The following is a 22,126-nucleotide window of genomic DNA, read 5'->3' on the forward strand; positions in this document are numbered from 1 at the left end:
ATTTGCTCCTTGATCAATCAATTCATTTTAATCCATTACGATCTTTTTAATTATCACAATCTTTTAACACATAATACTTGACCAAACTGTAATGCATTGGAGAATAATAAGGTTAAAATAATTTAAAGGAAAGGCGTTGCATTCAAAGGATCAGTTTAATACGGAATTTCCATCTTACCAGTAGTTCAATTCTGGCAGTGATCTTCTGAGAGTTCTTAGAGATATTCCTGATGAAGATAGGTTTACCGGTAAGAGTAGCCGTTCCTGAATGACTGCAGTCTGCTCTGTATGAAGGCAACCCAGTCGCACCATGAAACTAATGAAATAAAAGACAGAGGGTTGGGCGTAGGATTATGGATTTGTACAAGTTTTGCAATTGCCCTTGATGCTTGTATCACGAAGGCCCTAATTTGTAAGGACTCGTAAGAAAAATCCGTGTATGTGAAGGGGGTATGAAAGGAACAATCACCAATCTTTATCAAACCCAAGCCCAAATTAACCTGTATATGACCTAGTCCCTAAAATTCCCGGCACATAAAAACATGTACTGATCAAGACATTTGCCATGTCAAATTCCTTCCGAGTAGAACTTAAGAACACCTTTCACCATACTAAATTTTGATGGAAGAAATAATTTCCCATACCTTGCACTGGACTACAAGTTTTGGGTGCACTGAGAAGTTCCCTGCTCTGTCTCTGATATCCACAGATATAGAAAGCGCTTTGCCGTTCTCTATGCAGAGGTTATCAGTTTCTTCAAATGTTGGCACAGTGATCTTGTGTGGCTCACCTGTAGAAAAAAGAAAAATTGTATCGCTCTAAAATAATAATAATTATATCGACAAGAACAGCAGCAATAACAACAGCAACCATTCCAACAGCATCAACAAGAACAGCAACAACAGCCCAAGGATTAGATACCTCTAGCATAATAAAGTGCATTTTCATGCTCAAGGCACCTCTAAAGTACTAATCTAATCCTTGCTTTAGCCAAGCTGACTGAGAGTGCTAAGAGCATTGAGAAATACTCTCCGTGGAGCGGAACATGTGCAGATTAGCAATTGAATCCAACAATGTAAAGCTCTTAATAACCTAGTATGAGGGCTATACAAACGTGACTATTATCAGGTGGGCTGTATAACGTACAGACCACCTTATAATTTCGTTAGAATTGCCTTTATTTATTATTATCAGGTGGGCTGTATAACGTACAGACCACCTTATAATTTCGTTAGAATTGCCTTTATTTATCAGGTGGGCTGTATAACGTACAGACCACCTTATAATTTCGTTAGAATTGCCTTTATCAGGTGGGCTGTATATAGTACAGACCACCTTATAATTTCGTTAGAATTGCCTTTATCAGGTGGGCTGTATAACGTACAGACCACCTTATAATTTCGTTAGAATTGCCTTTATTTATATATTTTTCTTATTTCTAACCACTTTTTTGTGAACAAGATAACTTGGAAATGGCTCAATCAAATGCCTAGAAATTTGGCACACATATGTATAGACATATGTACAAAGCACAATAACGTTTTCAACATTGACCTTGACTGATGACGTCATCTAGGCGCCATTTTGTAAAATTTTACGAAAATCAACTCATGATCATATCTTCATAACCAAAAGGTATTTCTCGTTCATATTTATCATGATCAAGGTCAATATCCGTCCGGTCAATAAAAGGTCAAATAACGCGCGCCTGCGCGTACGTCCGCGCGTCAATGCGCGCGCAAAATTTTGAAATGCTCAAAATCGTCTGAAAATCATTTTGCATACGTTTTAGGCCATTCTAAGCATTTTATAAAAAATCGCGCGTACGAGCATGCGCGCGCGTTTTCGCGCGTAAAACTTTTGCACAACATTGAATTGCCTTTTTTTTTCTTTCATAATATACCACATATATTTACAAACATATTGATACCATGTTTGTCTCTTTATGACTATTAATAACGGAATGATCGACCGTTTAACATAAATCTCCATGCGCGCGAGCTCTTGTAATACATAGCATATATGGGCAAAAACACGCCTATACAAAATCCATTGTAGCTCTTTAGGATGCAAGGTGACCCCAATTTGTTTTTATATTTTAAAAGAGTATGATTCGGAAATATTGTTTCATGTCTCATTTGACCCTCAATTAACTCATGACGTCATCATAATGGCCTCCGAACTCAAAATTCCAATTTGCATATTATGACGTCAGCATATTTGTGGAAAATTGATTGTATCTCTGTAAATATTGATCAATTTTCTTCCAAATTTTAATATGTTCTAGCTGAGACAAATTTCTACAAATGCAGTCAGTACTATTCTTCATTTTGACAAAGGTATCATGGCGTATTTTTGCGATTAAAGGAGGCATGTCAATTTTTCACATTTTGCGTGTATTCTCTATGGGACATGACTTTTTCTCAAAACTCGATTCTACATTCCCGTCTTTCGCGGGCAACATCTACGTCATTTTAGCTTCATTTACGCTGAACTTCGAGTATGATGTAGCTGAGACAATTAGCTATCTCAAATGTGCCCTTCATTTTGTCTAAAATGTTAGCTGGACCAGCCCACCTATACTTGTACCAAACAAGTATTACAAATCTAGTTATTTATTTTTATTTCTCCCCACTTTTTTGTGTACAGGATAACTCAAGATCAGTTCAGTCAATTTTGTTAAATTTTGGCACAGTCATAGGTCATTGCCATAAGACGTGACAGGAACATTTTCAAGGTCATCAAATTTTCATGACGTCATCCAGGCGCCATTTTGTATTTTTTTTGGTACTTTCAATTCATGATCATATCTTCATAACGGAGAGGAATTTCTTATTAATATTTATCATGATTAAGGTCAATATCCGTCCGGTAAATTTCAGGTCAAAGTACGCGCGCGCATGCGTACGTCCGCGCGTCAGCGCGCGCGCAAAAAATTAAAATGCTCCAAATCGTTTCAAATTAATTTTGCATACGTTTTAGGCCATTTTAAGCGTTTCGCAAAAAAAAGCTCGCACACTCGTGCGCGCGCGTTTTTGCGCGTACTGGTATTTGCCATCGTAAAATCGCAAAATTTTCTCTGTCATCATATTTGGCACATTTTTCCAAGCATTTTGATACCTTGTTCACCTTTTTCTGCCCATTAATAACGGAATGAGCGTCTGTTTAAGATAATGTCCGTGCGTGCGAGCTCTTGTAATACATAGCATACATGGGCAAAAACATGCCTATACAAAATCCATTGTAGCGCTTTAGGATGCAAGATGAACCCAATTTTGTTTTCATATTTTGATAGAGTATGAATTGGAGATATGATTTCATGTCTCATTTGACCCTCAATTGACTCATGACGTCATCATAATGGCCTCCGAACTCAAAATTTCAATTTGCATATTATGACGTCAGCAGATTTTTGGAAAATTGATTGTATCTCTGTAAATATTGATCAATTTTCTTTCAAATTTTGATATGTTCTACCTGTGAATATTCTCTACAAATGCAGTCTTCACAAAATTTCATTTTGACAAAGATATCATGGCGTTTTTTGCGATTAAAGGAGGCATGTCAATTTTTCACATTTTGCGTGTATTCTCTATGGGACATGACTTTTTCTCAAACTGGATTCTACATTCTCGTCTTTCGCGAGCAATATCTCCGTCGTTCTATCTTTGTTTATGCTGAGCTTTGAGTATGTTGTAGCTGAGACAATAAGCTATCACAAGTGTGCCCTTTATTTTTCGATCAGATGCCAGGATCATGTTCATATTTCACTTACAAAGTGGGATTTGATAATTCCATTTTCCGTTTACGTGTAATCTCTATGGGAAATGTTTTGGTATATCGGTAACGCACTTGACTTCCGACCTCGAGGTCCCTGGTTCGAGTCCGGGCGTCTCCAACAATTTTTTTTTCTTCACTTTTTTTCTTTTTGACCTTTCACTCTACCATCTCCTTTGAATATTAAAACACGTACAATCGCAAATAATGTAATAAACAACCATTTTTACTTTATTATTGCCCTATTATCACTAGATCCATTACTTTTGGCGTGTAATCCTTATGGAAGATGACTTTTTCTCAAATCTGGATTCTACATTCTTGTCTTTTGCGAGCAAAATCGCCGTTATTTCGGCTTGGTTTTTGTTGAGTTTTGAGTATGTTGTAGCTGAGACTATACGCTATCTAAATGTTCTCTAATTTTGTTCAGTCTGATGTCATCGTGGTCTGTTGATGATAATCATCAACATCATCATGATCATGATCATCATCATCATCGTCATCACCATTACTATCAAGATCATCATGATGATCATCATGATGATCATCATTGTTTACATGTCTATATAACTTCTCCCTTTCTCAATATAGTAAATATTATAATCTCTCATAAGACTTGAAGACAGACCACCTAATTCGTCCCCATGACGAATTAAATTTCTAGTTAGGTGGTCTGTCAATGACAGATCACCTATTGTTTTCGTCAGAATTTTCTTTCTTTATTATTATTAGGTGGTCTGTCGATGACAGATCACCTATTGATTTCGTTAGAATTTTCTTTCTTTATTCTTTATTCTTTATTTATTTTTATTTCTTCCGTACACTTTTTTTGTGTATACGTTTACTCGAAATCGACTTGGTCAAATTCCTTCAAATTTCTGATAGTCATTAGGCCCTATAATATCAAGTTCCCGAAACCTTTTTCAAGTTCATGGGGTCATCGTGACGTCATCCAGGCGCCATTTTGTAAAAATCAAGTCATTATCATATCTCGATAACGAGTCTTCAAAAATAAACCATATTTGGTATACATCAACTTCAGGTCAAAGTTCAACTAAAAATGTCAACAAAATTTGCGCGCGCACCTCGACGCGCACGTACGCGCGCATTAAAATTTTAAAATGCTCAAATTCGTTCCAAATTTTTTTTGCACACGTTTCAGGCAATTGTAAGCATTTTCAAGATTTTGCGCGAGAGCACTTTTTTGCGCGCGTTTCCGCGCGTAAGTGCGCGTACTGACATTTTACAACATGGAAACGCCAAATTTTCTCTATCATATCAACCACATTTTTCCAAGCATTTTGATACCTTGTTCACCTTTTTCTGACCAGTGATAACGCAATGAGCGTCCGTCAAAGTTTACAGCACACGCGGATCTGCATTATCCCTATCCACATTACATGTGCAAAAACAAGCCTATACAAAATTCATTTTAACTCTTCAGAATGGATAGATACCCCAATTTTTTTCATATTTAGATAGATCATGAGTCGGAGATATGATTTCATGTCTCATTTGACCCTCAATTAACTCATGACGTCATCATAATGGCCTCCGAACTTAAAATTTCAATTTGCATATTATGACGTTAGCAGATTTTTGGAAAATTGATTGTATCTCTGTAAATGTTGATCAATTTTCTTTCAAATTTTGATATGTTTTAGCTGAGAATATTTTCTACGAATGTATTTCACACGATATTTCATTTGAACAATGGCATCATGGCGTATTTTTGCGATTAAAGGAGGCATGTCAATTTTTCACATTTTGCGTGTATTCTCTATGGGACATGACTTTTTCTCAAAACTGGTTTCTACATTCTTGTCTTTCGCGAGCAATATCTCCGTCGTTTTATCTTCGTTTACGCTGAGCTTTGAGTATGTTGTAGCTGAGTCAATATGCTATCGTAAGTGTGCCCTTTAATTTTCGATCAGATGCCGGGATCATGCTCATATTTCACTTACAAAGTGGGATTTGATAATTCCATTTTCCGTTTACGTGTAATCTCTATGGGAAATATTTTGGTACATCGGTAACGCACTTGACTTCCGACCTCGAAGTCCCTGGTTCGAGTCCGGGCGTCTCCAACAATTTTTTTCTTCACTTTTTTTTTCTTTTTGACCTTTCACTGTACCTTTTCCTTTGCTTATTAAAACACGTAGAATCACAAATAATGTTATAAACAACCATGTTTACTTTATTATTCCCCTATTATCACTTGATCCATTACTTTTTGAGTGTAGTCCCTATGGGAGATGACTTTTTCTCAAATCTGGATTCTACATTCCTGTCTTTTGCGAGCAATATCGCCGTTATTTCCGTTTGGTTTTTGTTGATTTTGGAGTATGTTGTAGCTGAGACTATATGCTATCTAAATGTTCCCTCATTTTTTTCAATCAGATGTCATCATGGTCTGTTGATGATCATCATCAACATCATCATGATGATCATCATCATCATCAACATCGTCATCACCATTACTATCAGGATCATCATCATCATGATCATCATGATGATCATCATTGTTTACATGTCTATATAACTTCTCCCTTTCTCAATATAGTAAGTATTATAATCTATCATAAGACTTGAAGACAGACCACCTTAATCGTCCTCGTGACGATTTAAATTCTAGTTATTCTTTATTTTTATTTATTTCTCCCCACTTTTTTGTGTAAAGGATAACTCAAGATCGGTTTAGTCAATTTCTTTCAATTTTGGGACGGTCATAGGTCATTGTCATGAGACGTGACAGCAACATTTTCAAGGTCATCAAGTCTTCATGACGTCATCCAGGCGCCATTTTGTGTTTTTTTTGGTACTTTTTACTCATGATCATATCTTCATAACGGAAAGGCATTTGTCATTCATATTTATCATGATTAAGGTCAATATCCGTCCGGTCAATTTCAGGTCAAAAAACGCGCGCGCATGCGTACGTCCGCCCGTCAGCGCGCGCGCAAAAAATAAAAATGCTCAAAATCGTCTTAAATTAATTTTGCATACGTTTCAGGCCATATAAAGCGTTTCTTAAAAAAACGCGCACACGCGCATGCGCGCGCGTTTTCGCGCGTAACGGTATTTTTCAACATAAAATCGCCAAATTTTCTCTGTCATCATATTTGGCACATTTTTCCAAGCATTTTGATACCTTGTTCACCTTTTTCTGCCCAGTAATAACGGAATAAGCGTCCGTTTAAGATAATGTCCGTGCGTACGAGCTCTTGTAATACATAGCATACATGGGCAAAAACATGCCTATACAAAATCCATTGTAGCGCTTTAGGATGCAAGATGAACCCAATTTTGTTTTCATATTTTGATAGAGTATGAATTGGAGATATGATTTCATGTCTCATTTGACCCTCAATTAACTCATGACGTCATCATAATGGCCTCCGAACTCAAAATTTTAATTTGCATATTATGACGTCATCATATTTTTTGAAAATTGATTGTATCTCTGTAAATATTGATCAATTTTCATCCAAATTTTGATATGTTTTAGCTGAGACAATTCTCTACTGATAAATTAGACACAAATTTTCATTTTGACGAAAGCATCATGGCGTATTTTTGCGATTAAAGGAGGCATGTCAATTTTTTACATTTTGCGTGTATTCTCTATGGGACATGACTTTTTCTCAAAACTGAATTCTACATTCTCGTCTTTTGCGAGCAATATCTCCGTCGTTTTATCTTTGTTTACGCTGAGCTTTGAGTATGTTGTAGCTGAGACAGTAAGCTATCACAAATGTGCCCTTTATTTTTTGATCAGATGCCGGGATCATGCTCATATTTCACTTGCGAGGTGGGATTTGAGAATTCTTATTTCCCTTTACGTGTAATCTCTATGGGAAATGTTTTGGTATATCGGTAACGTACTTGACTTCCGACCTCGAGGTCCCTGGTTCGAGTCCGGGCGTCTCCAACAATTTTTTTTCTTCACTTTTTTTTTCTTTTTGACCTTTCACTGTACCATCTCCTTTGAATATTAAAACACGTAGAATCGCAAATAATGTAATAAACAACCATATTTACTTTATTATTACCCTATTATCACTTGATCCATTACTTTTTGCATGTTATCCTTGTGGGAGATGACTTTTTCTCAAATCTGGATTCTACATTCCTGTCTTTTGCGAGCAATATCGCCGTTATCAGGTGGGCTGTATCTAATACAGACCACCTTATATTTTTGTTAAAATCGCCTTTATTATTTATTTATTTATTATTTATTTTTCTTATTTCGACCCACTTTTTTGTTAGCAAGTTAAGTTGAAAATGGCTGAATCAAATGCCTTGAAATTTAGTACACATATGTATAGGCATATAAAGAAAACACGTAAAGGTTTTCAACCTTGACCTTGACTGATGACGTCATCTAGGCGCCATTTTGTGAAATTTTCTGAAGATTTACTCATGGTCATATTTTCATAACGGTAAATCATTTCTCATTCATATTTATCATGATCAAGGTCAATATCAGTCCGGTCAATTTCATGTCAAAAAACGCGCGCGTGCGCGTACGTCCGCGCGTCAGTGCGCGCGCAAAATTTTATAATGCTGAAAATCTTCTCAAATTTTTTTTGCATACGTTTAAGGCCATTTTAAGCATTTTATAAAAAATCGCGCACACGCGCATGCGCGCGCGTTTTCGCGCGTAACACCATTACAAAACATAGAATCGCCATTTTTTTTCTTTTATGATATTTCCCATATTTTTACAAACAAATTGATACCATTTTTATCTCTTTATGACTATTAATGACGGTATGATCGACCGTTAAACATAAATTTCCGTGCGCGCGAGCTCTTGTAATACATAACATACATGGGCAAAAACATGCCTATACAAAATCTATTATAGCTCTTTGGGATGCACCTGGACCCCAATTCTGTTTTAATATTTGAAAAGAGTATGAGTCAGAGATATGATTTCATGTCTCATTTGGCCATTAAGTGTATCGTGACATCATCTTAATGGCCTTGGAACTCAAAATACGAATTTGCATATTATGACGTCAGCATATTTATGGAAAAATGATTGTATCTCTGTATATATTGATTGATTTTATTCAAAATTTCAATATGTTGTAGCTAAGATAATTTTCTACAAGTTCAATAATAACCCTTTTTCATTTTGATGACGTCATCAGAGTGAAAATTTTGATTAAAGGCCTCATGTCAGAAATTTCATAATTTGCGTGTTATGACTATAGAAGGTGAATTTCGTTCACGTAATGAATCTACATGATAGTATTTTTTAAGAATTTTCAAGCAGTATCTCGCTTAACTTTGCTCTATTTTGTTTTCAAATTTAAGTTGACCAGCCCACCTATACTTGTTCTAAACAAGTATTATGTCTAGTTTCCGCTTGTTTTTTGTTGATTTTTTAGTATAATGTAGCTGAAACTATATGCTATCTACATCTCCCTCATTTTTTCAATCAGATGTCAGCATGATCATCATCATCATCAATATCATCATGATCATGATCATGATTATCAACATCATCATCGTCATCATCAACATTATCATTATCATCGTCATCATCGTCATCACCATTACTATCAAGATCATCATCATCATCATCATCATCATCATTGTTTACATGTCTATATAACTTCTCCCATTCTCAAATCTATCATAAGACTTAGACAGACCACCTTATTCGTCTTTGTGACGAATTAAAGTCTAGTATTTTAATTGAATTTGTACAAAAACACAATTCAATTAAAATAAATTTGTGACCACTCTTTTGTGTGCACGATTACTCAAAATTGAACCGTCCAATTTCTTTCAAATTTAAGACAGTCATAGGTCATCATCTTAAGACGTGACAGGAACATTTTCAAGTTCATCAAAATATCGTCACGTCATCCAGGCGCCATTTTGTGAAGTGCTCTGAGAATCAACTCATGATCATATCTTCATAACCGTAAATCATTTCTCATTCATATTTATAAAGATTATGGTCAATATCCGTCCGGTCAACTTAAGGTCAATTAACGCGCGCGTACGCGTCCGTCCGCGCGTCGGTGCGCGCAAAAATAAAAAATGCTCATAATCACTTTTTGATCAAATTAGAGTACGTTTTAGGCCATTTCAAGCATTTCGAAAATTTCGAAAATTTTCGCAAGCATAAATTTGCGCGCATGTTTGTGTTCGTAATGGTCGTACGCAACCGAGAATCGCCTTTTTTTGTCTATCATAGTATTGCCCAATTTATTCCAAACGATTTGATACCATGTTTATCTCTTTATGACCATTAATAACGAAATGAGCGTCCGTTCAAGGTAAAGTCCGCTCGAACCCTCAATTAACTCATGACGTCATCATGATTGCCTCCGTTCAAGGTAAATGTCCGTGCGTGCGAGCTCTTGTAATACATAGCATATAAGGGCAAAAACATGCCTATACAAAATCCATTGTAGCTCTTCAGAATGGATAGATACTCCCAATTCTTTTTCATATTTGGATAGATTATGAGTCGGAGATATGATTTCATGTCTCATTTGACACTCAATTAACTCATGACGTCATCATAATAGCCTCCGAACTCAAAATTTCAATTTGCATATTATGACGTCAGCATATTTTTGGAAAATTGATTGTATCTCTGTAAATATTGATCAATTTTCATCCAAATTTTGATATGTTCTAGCTGAGACAAATCTCTACAAATAAAGTCACGACGTATTTTTCATTTTGACAATGGTATCATGGCGTATTTTTGTGATTAAAGGAGGCATGTCAATTTTCACATTTTGCGTGTATTCTCTACGGGACATGACTTTTTCTCAAAACTGGATTCTACATTGTTGTCTTTTGCGAGCAACATCTCCGTCGTTTTATCTTCGTTTACGCTGAGCTTTGAGTATGTTGTAGCTGAGACAATGAGCTATAATAAGTATGTAATTTATTTTTCGATCAGATGCCGGTATCATGCTAATATTTCACTTACAAAGTGGGATTTGAGAATTGTATTTTCCGTTTCCGTGTAATCTCTATGGGAAATATTTTGGTATATCGGTAACGCACTTGACTTCCGACCTCGAGGTCCCTGGATCGAGTCCGGGCGTCTCCAACAATTTTTTTTTATCAATTTTTTTACTTTTTGACGTGTCAATGATCAAAAAAATTGAAGACAGACCACCTAATTCGTCCCCATGACGAATTAAATTTCTAGTTAGGTGGTCTGTTATCAACAGACCACCTATTGATTTCGTCAGAATTTTCTTTCTTTATTTATTATTTATTTATTTTTATTTATTTCTCCACTTTTTTGTGTATCCGATTTCTCAATATCCATCCGCCCAATTTCTCTCAATTTTGACACAGTTATAGGTCATCATTATGAAACGTGACAGGAACATTTTCAAGGTCATCAAATTATCGTGACGTCATCCAGGCGCCATTTTGTGAAATCACATTATCCATCATATCTTCATGACGCGTCATCAAAGGTCATTCATATTAATATAACATATACTTCAGGTCAAGGGTCAACAGGTCATGTCATCAAAGGTCACATAAAGGTCATGACGCGCGCGTATGTGCGCGTCAAAATTTAAAATTGCTCAAAATCACTTAACTATTAAACGAGAGTACGAATCAGGTCATTTTAAGCATTTCAAAATTTTCCGTCCGTTTGTGTCCCCGCGCGCGGTGTGCGCGCTCACAGCGCGCGGAAAAGGTCAAATTCAAAATGTTTACATGATTTAGATTCCTCTCAACGTAATTGACAATTTACATTAATTTCAGTCACTCTTCATATTTCATAAGGCCGTGAGCGTGCGTCAAAGTTCAAAATCCGCGCGTGCTGCTATGGGTAATATAATGCAAATTTGATCAAAAACATGCCATTTTAAAAATCGAAATAGCTCTTCAGATAGTCCATCGACCCCCAATTTTTATATCATGGTTGGAGAAAGCATGAGTTGGAGATATGATTTCATACCACCCTGACTCGTACAAAGTGAAACAAAGTCATCATATTTGCATCTAAACTCAAACAAATGTATTTTGTTGATGACGTCATTTTTGTCTTTGTTTAATTGAGATTATCTCACTTATCGGTGATCGATTTTCTCCCACATTTTGATATGTTGTAGCTGAGATAATTCTCTATCAGAATTATGCCATTTATTTTTCATTTTAATGACGTCATCATAGTTAAATATTCGATTAAAGGCGACAATGCATAATTTGTTATATTTGCGTGTTATGTCTATGGGAGGTCACTTTTTTCAAAACATGAATCTGCATGACAATGTGTTTTGACCAGTATCTCAGTTATTATACAACAGTTTTCTCCCAAATTTTAGTATGTTGTAGCTGAGACTATTTGCTATCTAAATATTTCCAATAATTATTTTTTCAATCAGATGTCAGGATCATGCTCATGCTCATCATCATCATCATCATCATCATCATCAATATCATCATCATCATCATCATCATCAATGTCACCATCATCAACATCATCATGATCATGATCATTATCATCATCATCATCACCTTTACTATCATGATCATCATCATGTTTATCATGATCATCATTGTTTACATGTCTATATAACTTCTCCCATTCTCAAATCTACCATAAGACTTAGACAGACCACCTTAATCGTCTTCGTGACGATTTAAATTCTAGTTAGGTGGTCTGTCGTTTTCGACAGATCACCTATTGTTTTCGTCAGAATTTTCTTTCTTTATTTATTTATTTATTTATTTATTATTATTTATTTTTATTTCTTCCCGTTTTTTGTTTATCGGTTAACTCAAGATCGGTTGTGTTAATTTCTTTCAATTTTGACACAGTCATAGGTCATTGTCATGAGACGTGACAGGAACATTTTCAAGGTCATCAGATTATCGTGACGTCATCCAGGCGCCATTTTGTGAAATCACGTTATCCATCATATCTTCGTGATCCATAAGCAAAGGTCATTCATATTCATATCACATATACTTCAGGTCAAGGGTCAACAAGTCATGTCATCAAAGGTCACATAAAGGTCATGACGCGCACGTACGCGTGCGTCAAAATTTACAAATGCTCAAAATCACTTAACTATTAAAGGAGAGTACGAATCAGGTCATTTTAAGCATTTCAAAATTTTCCGTCCGTAAGTGTCCCCGCGCGCGTTGCGCGCGCTCATAGCGCGCAGAAAAGGTCAAATTCAAAATTTTTACATGATTTAGATTGCTCTTACCGTAAATGACAATTTACATTTTTTTTCAGTCACCCTTGACCTTTCATAAGGCCGTGAGCGCGCGTCAAAGTTCAAAATCCGCGCGTGCTGCTATGGGCAATATAATGCAAATTTGATCAAAAACATGCCATTTTAAAAATCATAATAGCTCTTCAGATAGTCCATTGACCCCAACTTTTATATCATGGTTAGAAAAAGCATGAGTTTGAGATATGATTCCATGTCTCATTTGACCCTCAATTGACTCATGACGTCATCATAATGGCCTCCGAACTCAAAATTTCAATTTGCATATTATGACGTCATCATATTTTTGGAAAATTGATTGTATCTTTGTAAATATTGATTAATTTTCTTCCAAATTTTGATATGTTCTACCTGAGTATATTCTCTACAAATGCGGTCACCATGATATTTCATTTTGACAATGGTATTATGGCGTATTTTTGCGATTAAAGGAGGCATGTCAATTTTTCACATTTTGCGTGTATTCTCTATGGGACATGACTTTTTCTCAAAACTGGATCTACATTCTCGTCTTTCGCGAGCAATATCTCCGCCGTTTTATCTTTGTTTACGCTGAGCTTTGAGTATGTTGTAGCTGAGACAATAATCTATCACAAGTGTGTCCTTTATTTTTCGATCAGATGCCGGGATCATGCTCATATTTCACTTACAAAGTGGGATTTGATAATTCCATTTTCCGTTTACGTGTAATCTCTATGGGAAATGTTTTGGTATATCGGTAACGCACTTGACTTCCGACCTCGAGGTCCCGGGTTCGAGTCCGGGCGTCTCCAACAATTTTTTTTCTTCACTTTTTTTTCTTTTTGACCTTTCACTCTACCATCTCCTTTGAATATTAAAACACGTACAATCGCAAATAATGTAATAAACAACCATATTTACTTTATTATTACCCTATTATCACTAGATCCATTACTTTTGGCGTGTAATCCTTATGGGAGATGACTTTTTCTCAAATCTGGATTCTACATTCTTGTCTTTTGCGAGCAATATCGCCGTTATTTCGGCTTGGTTTTTGTTGATTTTTGAGTATGTTGTAGCTGAGACTATACGCTATCTAAATGTTTTCTAATTTTGTTCAGTCTGATGTCATCGTGGTCTGTTGATGATAATCATCAACATCATCATCATCATCATCGTCATCACCATTACTATCAAGATCATCTTGATGATCATCATTGTTTACATGTCTATATAACTTCTCCCTTTCTCAATATAGTAAATATTATAATCTCTCATAAGACTTGAAGACAGACCACCTAATTCGTCCCCATGACGAATTAAATTTCTAGTATTTTAATTGAATTTGTACAAAAACACAATTCAATTAAAATAAATTTGTGACCACTATTTTGTGTGCACGATTACTCAAAATTGAACCGTCCAATTTCTTTCAACTTTAACACAGTCATAGGTCATCATCTTAAGACGTGACAGGAACATTTTCAAGTTCATCAATATATCGTGACGTCATCCAGGCGCCATTTTGTGAAGTGCTCTGATAATCAACTCATGATCATATCTTCATAACCGTAAATCATTTCTCATTCATATTTATAACGATTATGGTCAATATCCGTCCGGTCAACTTAAGGTCAATTAACGCGCGCGTACGCGTCCGTCCGCGCGTCGGTGCGCGCAAAAATAAAAAATGCTCATAATCACTTTTTGATCAAATTAGAGTACGTTTTAGGCCATTTCAAGCATTCGAGAATTTTGCGTGCGCACACCTTTCCGCGCGCATAAATTTGCGCGCACGTTTTTGTTCGTAATGGTCGAACGCAACCTTAAATCATCATTTTGTGTCTATCATAGTATTTCCCATTTTTTTCCGAACAATTTGATACCATGTTTATCTCTTTATGACCATTAATAAGGAAATGAGCGTCCGTTTAAGGTAAATGTCTGTGCGTGCGAGCTCTTGTAATACATAGCATATATGGTCAAAAACATGCCTATACGAAATACATTATAGCTCTTTAGGATGCAAGTTGACCCCACATTTTTTGCGTGTCAAACTCGTGAGAAATAATCGAGCCAGTAGTAAATAACATCGCGCACCAGCTGCTGGTGACAATGGCAATGTATATTACGCGTATAACAAAATGCGAACCATGCACGAACTCTATTGTGATGTCACAATCAGACCCTTGGCACACTGTTTGCAGTGTATCGAAAATTCGTCAAGCACTGGATGCACAGTGCTTGTTTGACGATGTTTTTGCAACTTCTAATGCTAGGAAATCCTGTGGAGTGTAGGCTACATAATTTATAAGATAGTAATTTATAATTGATAAGATAGTATAATATAGTAAGAGTTTCTTGTTTGCTCTAGATATCTGATGTGGTTAATAATAGTAATATTTACTGCCTAATTCAGGGCAATACGACTTGCCATATATCATCCTCACCTTAGGTTCGGGCGATATACGTCGTATTGCCCAGAAGGCAGTCAATATTACTTAATTATGCATCATCATGATAATTTCTCAATATTTCGTTGATCAGTTTAGTTCAGTTCATCAGTTCATCCGTTTAGCTCACCAATTCAGTTCATTTGACATCAGTTCAATTTATCAGTTCATCAGTTTATCAGTACTTCATTCATCAATTTATTTCTTAATACATCATTTTACATTAACATTATTTCATGGGGTAATTGAAATGAAGATGAGCATGATCATAAGAATTGAAGACAGACCACCTAATTCGTCCCCATGACGAATTAAATTTCTAGTTATTATTCTTTATTTTTATTTATTTCCTACACTTTTTTGTGCCTAGGATAACTCAAGTTCGGTTTCGTCAATTTCATTCAATTTTGGCACAGTCATAGGTCATTGTCATGAGACGTGGCAGGAACCTTTTCAAGGTCATCACGTCATCGTGACGTCATCCAGGCGCCATTTTGTGAAATCACGTTATCCATCATATCTTCATGATGCATCAGCAAAGGTCATTCATATCCATATCACATATATTTCAGGTCAAGGGTCAAAAGGTCATGTCATCAAAGGTCACATAAAGGTCATGACGCGCGCGTACGTGCGCGTCAAAATTTTAAAATGCTCAAAATCACTTAACTATTAAAGGAGAGTACGAATCAGGTCATTTTAAGCATTTCAAAATTTTCCGTCCGTAAGTGTCACCGCGCGCGTTGCGCGCGCTCACAACGCGCGGAAAAGGTCAAATTCAAATTGTTTACATGATTTAGATTCCTCTTACCGTAAATGACAATTTACATTAATTTCAGTCACCCTTGACCTTTCAAAAGGCCGTGATCGCGCGTCAAAGTTCAAAATCCGCGCGTGCTGCTATGGGCAATATAATGCAAATTTGATCAAAAACATGACATTTTAAAAATCAAAATAGCTCTTCAGATAATCAATTGTTCCCATTTTTTATATCATGGTTGGAAGAAGCATGAGTTGGAGATATGATTTCATGTGTCATTTGACCCTCAATTAACTCATGACGTCATCATAATGGCCTCCAAACTCAAAATTTCAATTTGCATATTATGACGTCAGCAGATTTTTGGAAAATTGATTGTATCTCTGTAAATATTGATCAATTTTCTTTCAAATTTGGATATGTTCTACCTGAGAATATTTTCTACAAATGCAGTCAACACGCTATTTCATTTTGACAATGGTATCATGGCGTATTTTTGCGATTAAAGGAGGCATGTCAATTTTTCACATTTTGCGTGTATTCTCTATGGGACATGACTTTTTCTCAAAACTGGATTTAGTCCGGCAGCCATCTCGATATACCTTGTTTTAGGGTCTATAGTTTTTTTTTCTTCGGATTATAGTTCCTTAGACCATCAATTTGAAGAATTCGATTGCTGATACTCTGTCAGCATTGAGCAATTTGAGATATGTGACGTCATACAAAATGGCCGCCAAAATCCCCTTTTTAACCAAAATTAATGATATAAAAAGTTTTAACAGCATTTTACTACATTAAATGGCAGTCAAATACGGTATCTTAATTTTTTTCTAGAATCGTCACTAAATAAAAATTGCGATGCTGTATGATCACAAATGATATGCAAATTTGCATAATTCGGAATGGCGCCCTCTATAGACACATTAACTTGAATAGTTCAAAATGATGGCCAAATACCAATTTCTAACATGAGATTATCATATGTCATGAGTCAGATGCACTGGATACAGTGAGTAAAAATTGTGCTGCACATTTATTTTTATTTTGTAATTTTATACTCGAAGAAAACATGGTTGAATTTTATGTTCTCTGTCCCATAGATATGAGGTGGCATATGGTTATAAATGCCCATTTTTAGTGACAGCATTAAGAAACTAGATTTGTATTCTAAGGTACTAGATTCTTTTAAATTAACCTACAAATTACGAACTACCGATACGATACAGGACTATATCCGTTTATAAGTTTGCTTCAAAATCTTGAAATTTGTTTAAAAGCCCTCTAAAGTGTTGGGAGCCCTAAAATATTCCATGCGGAAGAGGGTGTCATTTAACACTTAATTCTGCAAAGTGAGGTCGTGACTGTAATGCGTGCTTCCACACGCATGTTTGCAAATGAGCTCTCTTTTAATAACATTTTCTACAAACGCTTGAGGTAGTTTGAGGTAGTGAGGCAAGGTTTGGGGGTATTTGGAGCTCCTAGTCTTCGGACCCTTGATAGCCACACGTTGATACGAGCCTCTGACATTCAGTTGGTTGTTGACTGTCCATAACATGAAGCAAAGCATTGAGTAGGTTGAGTGATGACATATGACCATGCTGCATCAACATTGCCAACTGAGTCCTAAGGGAGTCGAATCTTCTGCTTCATCACTTTCAGCATTGTACCCTATCCAATGCCAAAGTATGCCCCAAGAGTGTCGCATCCCGTCAACGCATGTCCTGCCAACATCGATGGAATGATATCTCCTAACTTGTCTACATTAGCAGGAACATCAATAACAGTTCAATTTGTGAAGGGGCGTCTCCATGGTCATTGGCGTTTTATAAGTCCGTCATGTAGATAATGATCGATGCAAAAGTAGTACGTAGACGTCTGTGTCATCCACTAGGACCCTAACATACATCTTCTCATTAGCATCAATTCAAATCGCTTGCTGTACTTCGATGTTGCCTGCTTCATCATAACTATGTTGTGGACAGACCTTTCCTTGCCATGACATCACTGCCTGGAATCACTTCAACAGGAACCTCATCTTGACGGTAAAGGCCTGCTTGTGCTTTTGCCTATTTCTGAGCACCCAATCATCCTGCAGACTCGCGCATATAATTACGATGTCGATCAACTGTAGTTTGTTGTCATGAAAAGATAGTGAAGTTAGCAACACTAGAGACACGTTTCAACAACTTCTCTCCCTAGCTTTATTGATCTTTCCAAAGCTTTTGACTGCGTACAACATAAACGCCTATGGAAGATTATGAGCTGGATGGGCTTTCCAGCATATATAATTCAACTCATCCAGTCGCTCTACCAATACCTAGAAGCAACAGTAAGAACAGAGAATGGCTACACCGAAAGGTTCACTATTGGTCAACTTGTCCGTCAAGGCTGCATCCTATCACCATCTATGCTGTATTCATTATGAGAAAGGCATTTTATGGTCAAGTTTCTGTTGGTGGACGAACGATCACCAACCTAAGATACGCCGACAATACAACACTCTCTAGCGAATTGATGGGGAAGGGTTGGGGGGGGGGGGGGGACAGTTAAACCCCCAAACAAAATTCAAACTGTTTTTTCTATATATTCGATACCAGTAATTTACAAATGTTGCTGAAATGACATGATTTTCCTGGGTTTTTTCTCACTTTTTAGTAAATTATTATTTGTTAAGCGTATGTTGGAAAATGACAAATCCTAAATTCACAGTCAAGCAAAAAATATGCTTATTTAAAAGCCTACATGTCAGGGTCCGCAGAACAGCGGGGCTCAGGGGACTCGAGCCCCCTCACTTTTTGTATAAGGTATGTTGAAGAGAACTAGAAAGAAAGAAAGAAAGTGACCCGAGGTGAAATGAGGTATCAAAATATGTTCATCTTACAGTTAATAAATGCCTGAAACCCTTGAGCTTCCAGGGGCTGTGCCCCTTGAACACCACGCCAATTTGCGCTCCTCTCTTCCTGATCGTAAATACTTCACCCCCCCCACCCCGATTTTAAAAAAGTTCTGCGGGGCCTGCATGTAACATGTATGAGTGGTGGTGATGCAGATTGTTTTTCTGCCCCTCTAAGTGTTTTTGCTCAGTATGCCACTGACAACACTTATAACAAGAACATCAGAAGAAGTACTAGAACTCTTTAAAAAAGAGTGAAGGATGCAAGTGAATAATTTGGACCCTACCTCAATGGGAAAAAGACCTAGATCATGATTGGTGGAAATTAACTACATGCAACAGAGCATGGTGGTTGATGGAGAAGAAGTTGATCAAGTGGACAAGTTTATATAATGTTCTTGGGTCAATGATTGTCAAGGAGGGTGGAAGCTCGGCAATATCTGCCTTTGAAATGTGGTGTTGGAGGAAGCTACTTGGGATATCATGAAGAGATTACAACACCAATGGACACAATTAATGTCCATCATCAGAGATCAACCGCCACTTGCTACCAGGATTGACGGTACAAGCTACAATAGTTTGGTCACGTTAGCAGAAGATCAGAAGACAACCTTGACAAATTATCATTCAAGGTACCTTTGAAGGAACACGTAACAAAGGAAGACTCAAGCTCAGATGGACTGACGACCTTCGGGAAATCACTAGCCACCCTCTAAATACTAAAGACACTCTACCGGATTGCAGGAGACAGATGCCGATCAAAAGGTCTCATCAAACGGGTCACAATGGTGAGCCATGATCTATATGACAACGACGACGACGACGAATAGTAAGAGATAGTTTCTTGGAGGGCAGCAGTGACGCGGGACTCAGTTGGAAGACTCTCGACCCGTTATGACCTCTAGATACTCTCGGATCTGTCAAACACCAAGCAAAAATCATCAGATTTTCATCCACAGCAGAGCACAACCATCAATGACTGTACAAGGTTGTTCCAGTGTCTCATGCCTGGCTGACATCTCAACTTTTGTCAAATTCTATAAGTCCGTCTTTGACATGGGAGTGCTCGTTTCCAGAATCATCAAAAAGTGCTGTTGGGACTGGTGAAAGCTCTTATGACAAAATGTCCTTGATATTCACCTCTCTTGAACTTGTCTGCAGTCCTATTACTCTGGAGTAGATCAACTTTTCATAGATTTTCGTATCCCAACATTGACTTCTTCATGGCAGCCATGGTTTGAACTTTCTTGGAAATTGTGTCATAGAATCCACCAGGTAATATCTTTTGAAATTCATGCATCTGTCTAGTATAGATGTCAACTGCTTTATCCACATTCACTGACGTTGGAGCAATGCTGGTCTAAATAAAGCCTATCAATTGAATAATAATGTGTGCCGTAAAACCACTTCTCACCGATTTGATGAAAAATGAATTCTTTCTTAGCCATTTTTTTTCTTGACATATGTAGGGTAGGTGTAGGGAATTGGAGACCACCAAGCTTGAACCCATCACTGTCTGTCCGTGTTGGCTCCAATATTGATATAGCGACATATGTGGCCTTAAACAACACTTCTGCATATATCCAATTAATTTCGAAGACTACAATGCGTTCTCTCTCCGAGAAAATTGGCAAAATTGACCAAGATATTAGCAATTTTGATCGTAAAAATTTGCTCTGATATAAAAACACAATTTTCACTGAATTTTGTGGTGTATGCAGATATTTAGGGGTGGCTCTTAAAAATTAGTTTTAAAAGGAAGTTTATGAAATGTGCCAACCATCACAGAAAGCTTATGGCCATTGTATGTTGTGAATGGGTGTTGCAATTCACATAATGAATGGTGTCTGATCAGAAATGTGTGTAGGTAATTGGGGACACCAGGTCCAAGATGGGGGCCTACTTCTCCCCAGTTGTCCATTTCATGTTGAAAGGCACTATCATGAAACATATTTGGTCGTACGTGTCACCATTCTAATTTGAATGCATTTAATTTTAAGAAGTTGTTTCTTTGCTGTGAGTTTGATCAATGTAAAAGTCATATTGCCAGAACATTATTCTGAAAGTATTTTAACATAATTGAGAACACCTTTATTACTGTAAACAAAAACTACAGAAATATTTTGGGCCACATTGTTTTAAAATCGTTTCAAAATTTCAGTAAGTTCATTGGCTCCATATATCTCTTTCAAAAAATGTTTGAACTAACTATAACAATCCCATTTTCATTCAAATTGTATTTAAAATGTCTTGATTTGTAACTGTCCCTTATTACCTACACATGTAGGTAATGAGAGACCTTTGGTGATGACGTCATTAATCATTGTTATCTTATTAATCAGTTACATCATGACAACAATTTCGTTACAAAATAAAGAGAAAAAATACTAAAGGGAATACAAAAATGTCTGTATGTGTAACATTGTTCATGTTTATGTAAATTATGCAAATGTGCTTAGGCGAGGCGTCAAAAATATCGATACCAGCAGGCTGCCGCCTCACGTATTGGCGCATCGAGGCTGCAATTACGGCCGAAGCCTGGCTGGGGCAATTATTTTTCAATTATTAGCCCAGCCGGCTTGCGCCAGGCTGGGATCTGAGGCTCGGTTTCCATTCGAAAGGCGGCAGCCGGCGCATGCTTTTGTTCGGAGACCATTATGATGACATCATGAGTTAATTGAGGGTCCTACCGCCAGCGGTAGCCGGCTGAGCTAATTTAAAAAATGCAGCCAGGACGCACAAGTGCAGTTAGCTGCCGCTGGCTGGTATATTTATTTTTGACGCCTCGCCTTAAGGGTCTTCCATTCCCCACACCTACCCTATCTAAATTTGTACCAAACACGATGAAAGATTATGCAGCACAACTGCAATTGTTGCCCCCAAAAAGCATTTAATATGATTTCAACGTGACATAGATTTAAGAAATTGGCATTTGGCTGGCACATATATTTCATTCAAATTAATATGTTTATAGAGGGCGCTATTTCAAAATATGCAAATAAGCTGGTCATCTATGGCCATGCAACATCACAAA

At 36.8% G+C, this 22,126-nt stretch overlaps 1 protein-coding gene across 1 annotated transcript in view; it reads right to left on the reverse strand.

Moving 5' to 3' along the window:
• Positions 1 to 22,126, reverse strand: part of LOC100891020 (structural maintenance of chromosomes flexible hinge domain-containing protein 1-like) — a 99,919-nt gene that overhangs the window by 680 nt on the left and 77,113 nt on the right. The window contains exons 21-22 of the mRNA XM_030973989.1: positions 645 to 790; positions 179 to 316 (exon numbers count right to left, since the gene is read on the reverse strand). Coding sequence (XP_030829849.1) covers positions 179 to 316; positions 645 to 790 — 284 coding nt within the window. The remainder of the gene's footprint in view (positions 1 to 178; positions 317 to 644; positions 791 to 22,126) is intronic.

The sequence above is a fragment of the Strongylocentrotus purpuratus genome, unplaced genomic scaffold (genome assembly GCF_000002235.5).
Source record: "Strongylocentrotus purpuratus isolate Spur 01 unplaced genomic scaffold, Spur_5.0 spur5_scaffold_7, whole genome shotgun sequence".
Classification (NCBI taxonomy): Eukaryota; Metazoa; Echinodermata; class Echinoidea; order Camarodonta; family Strongylocentrotidae; genus Strongylocentrotus; species Strongylocentrotus purpuratus.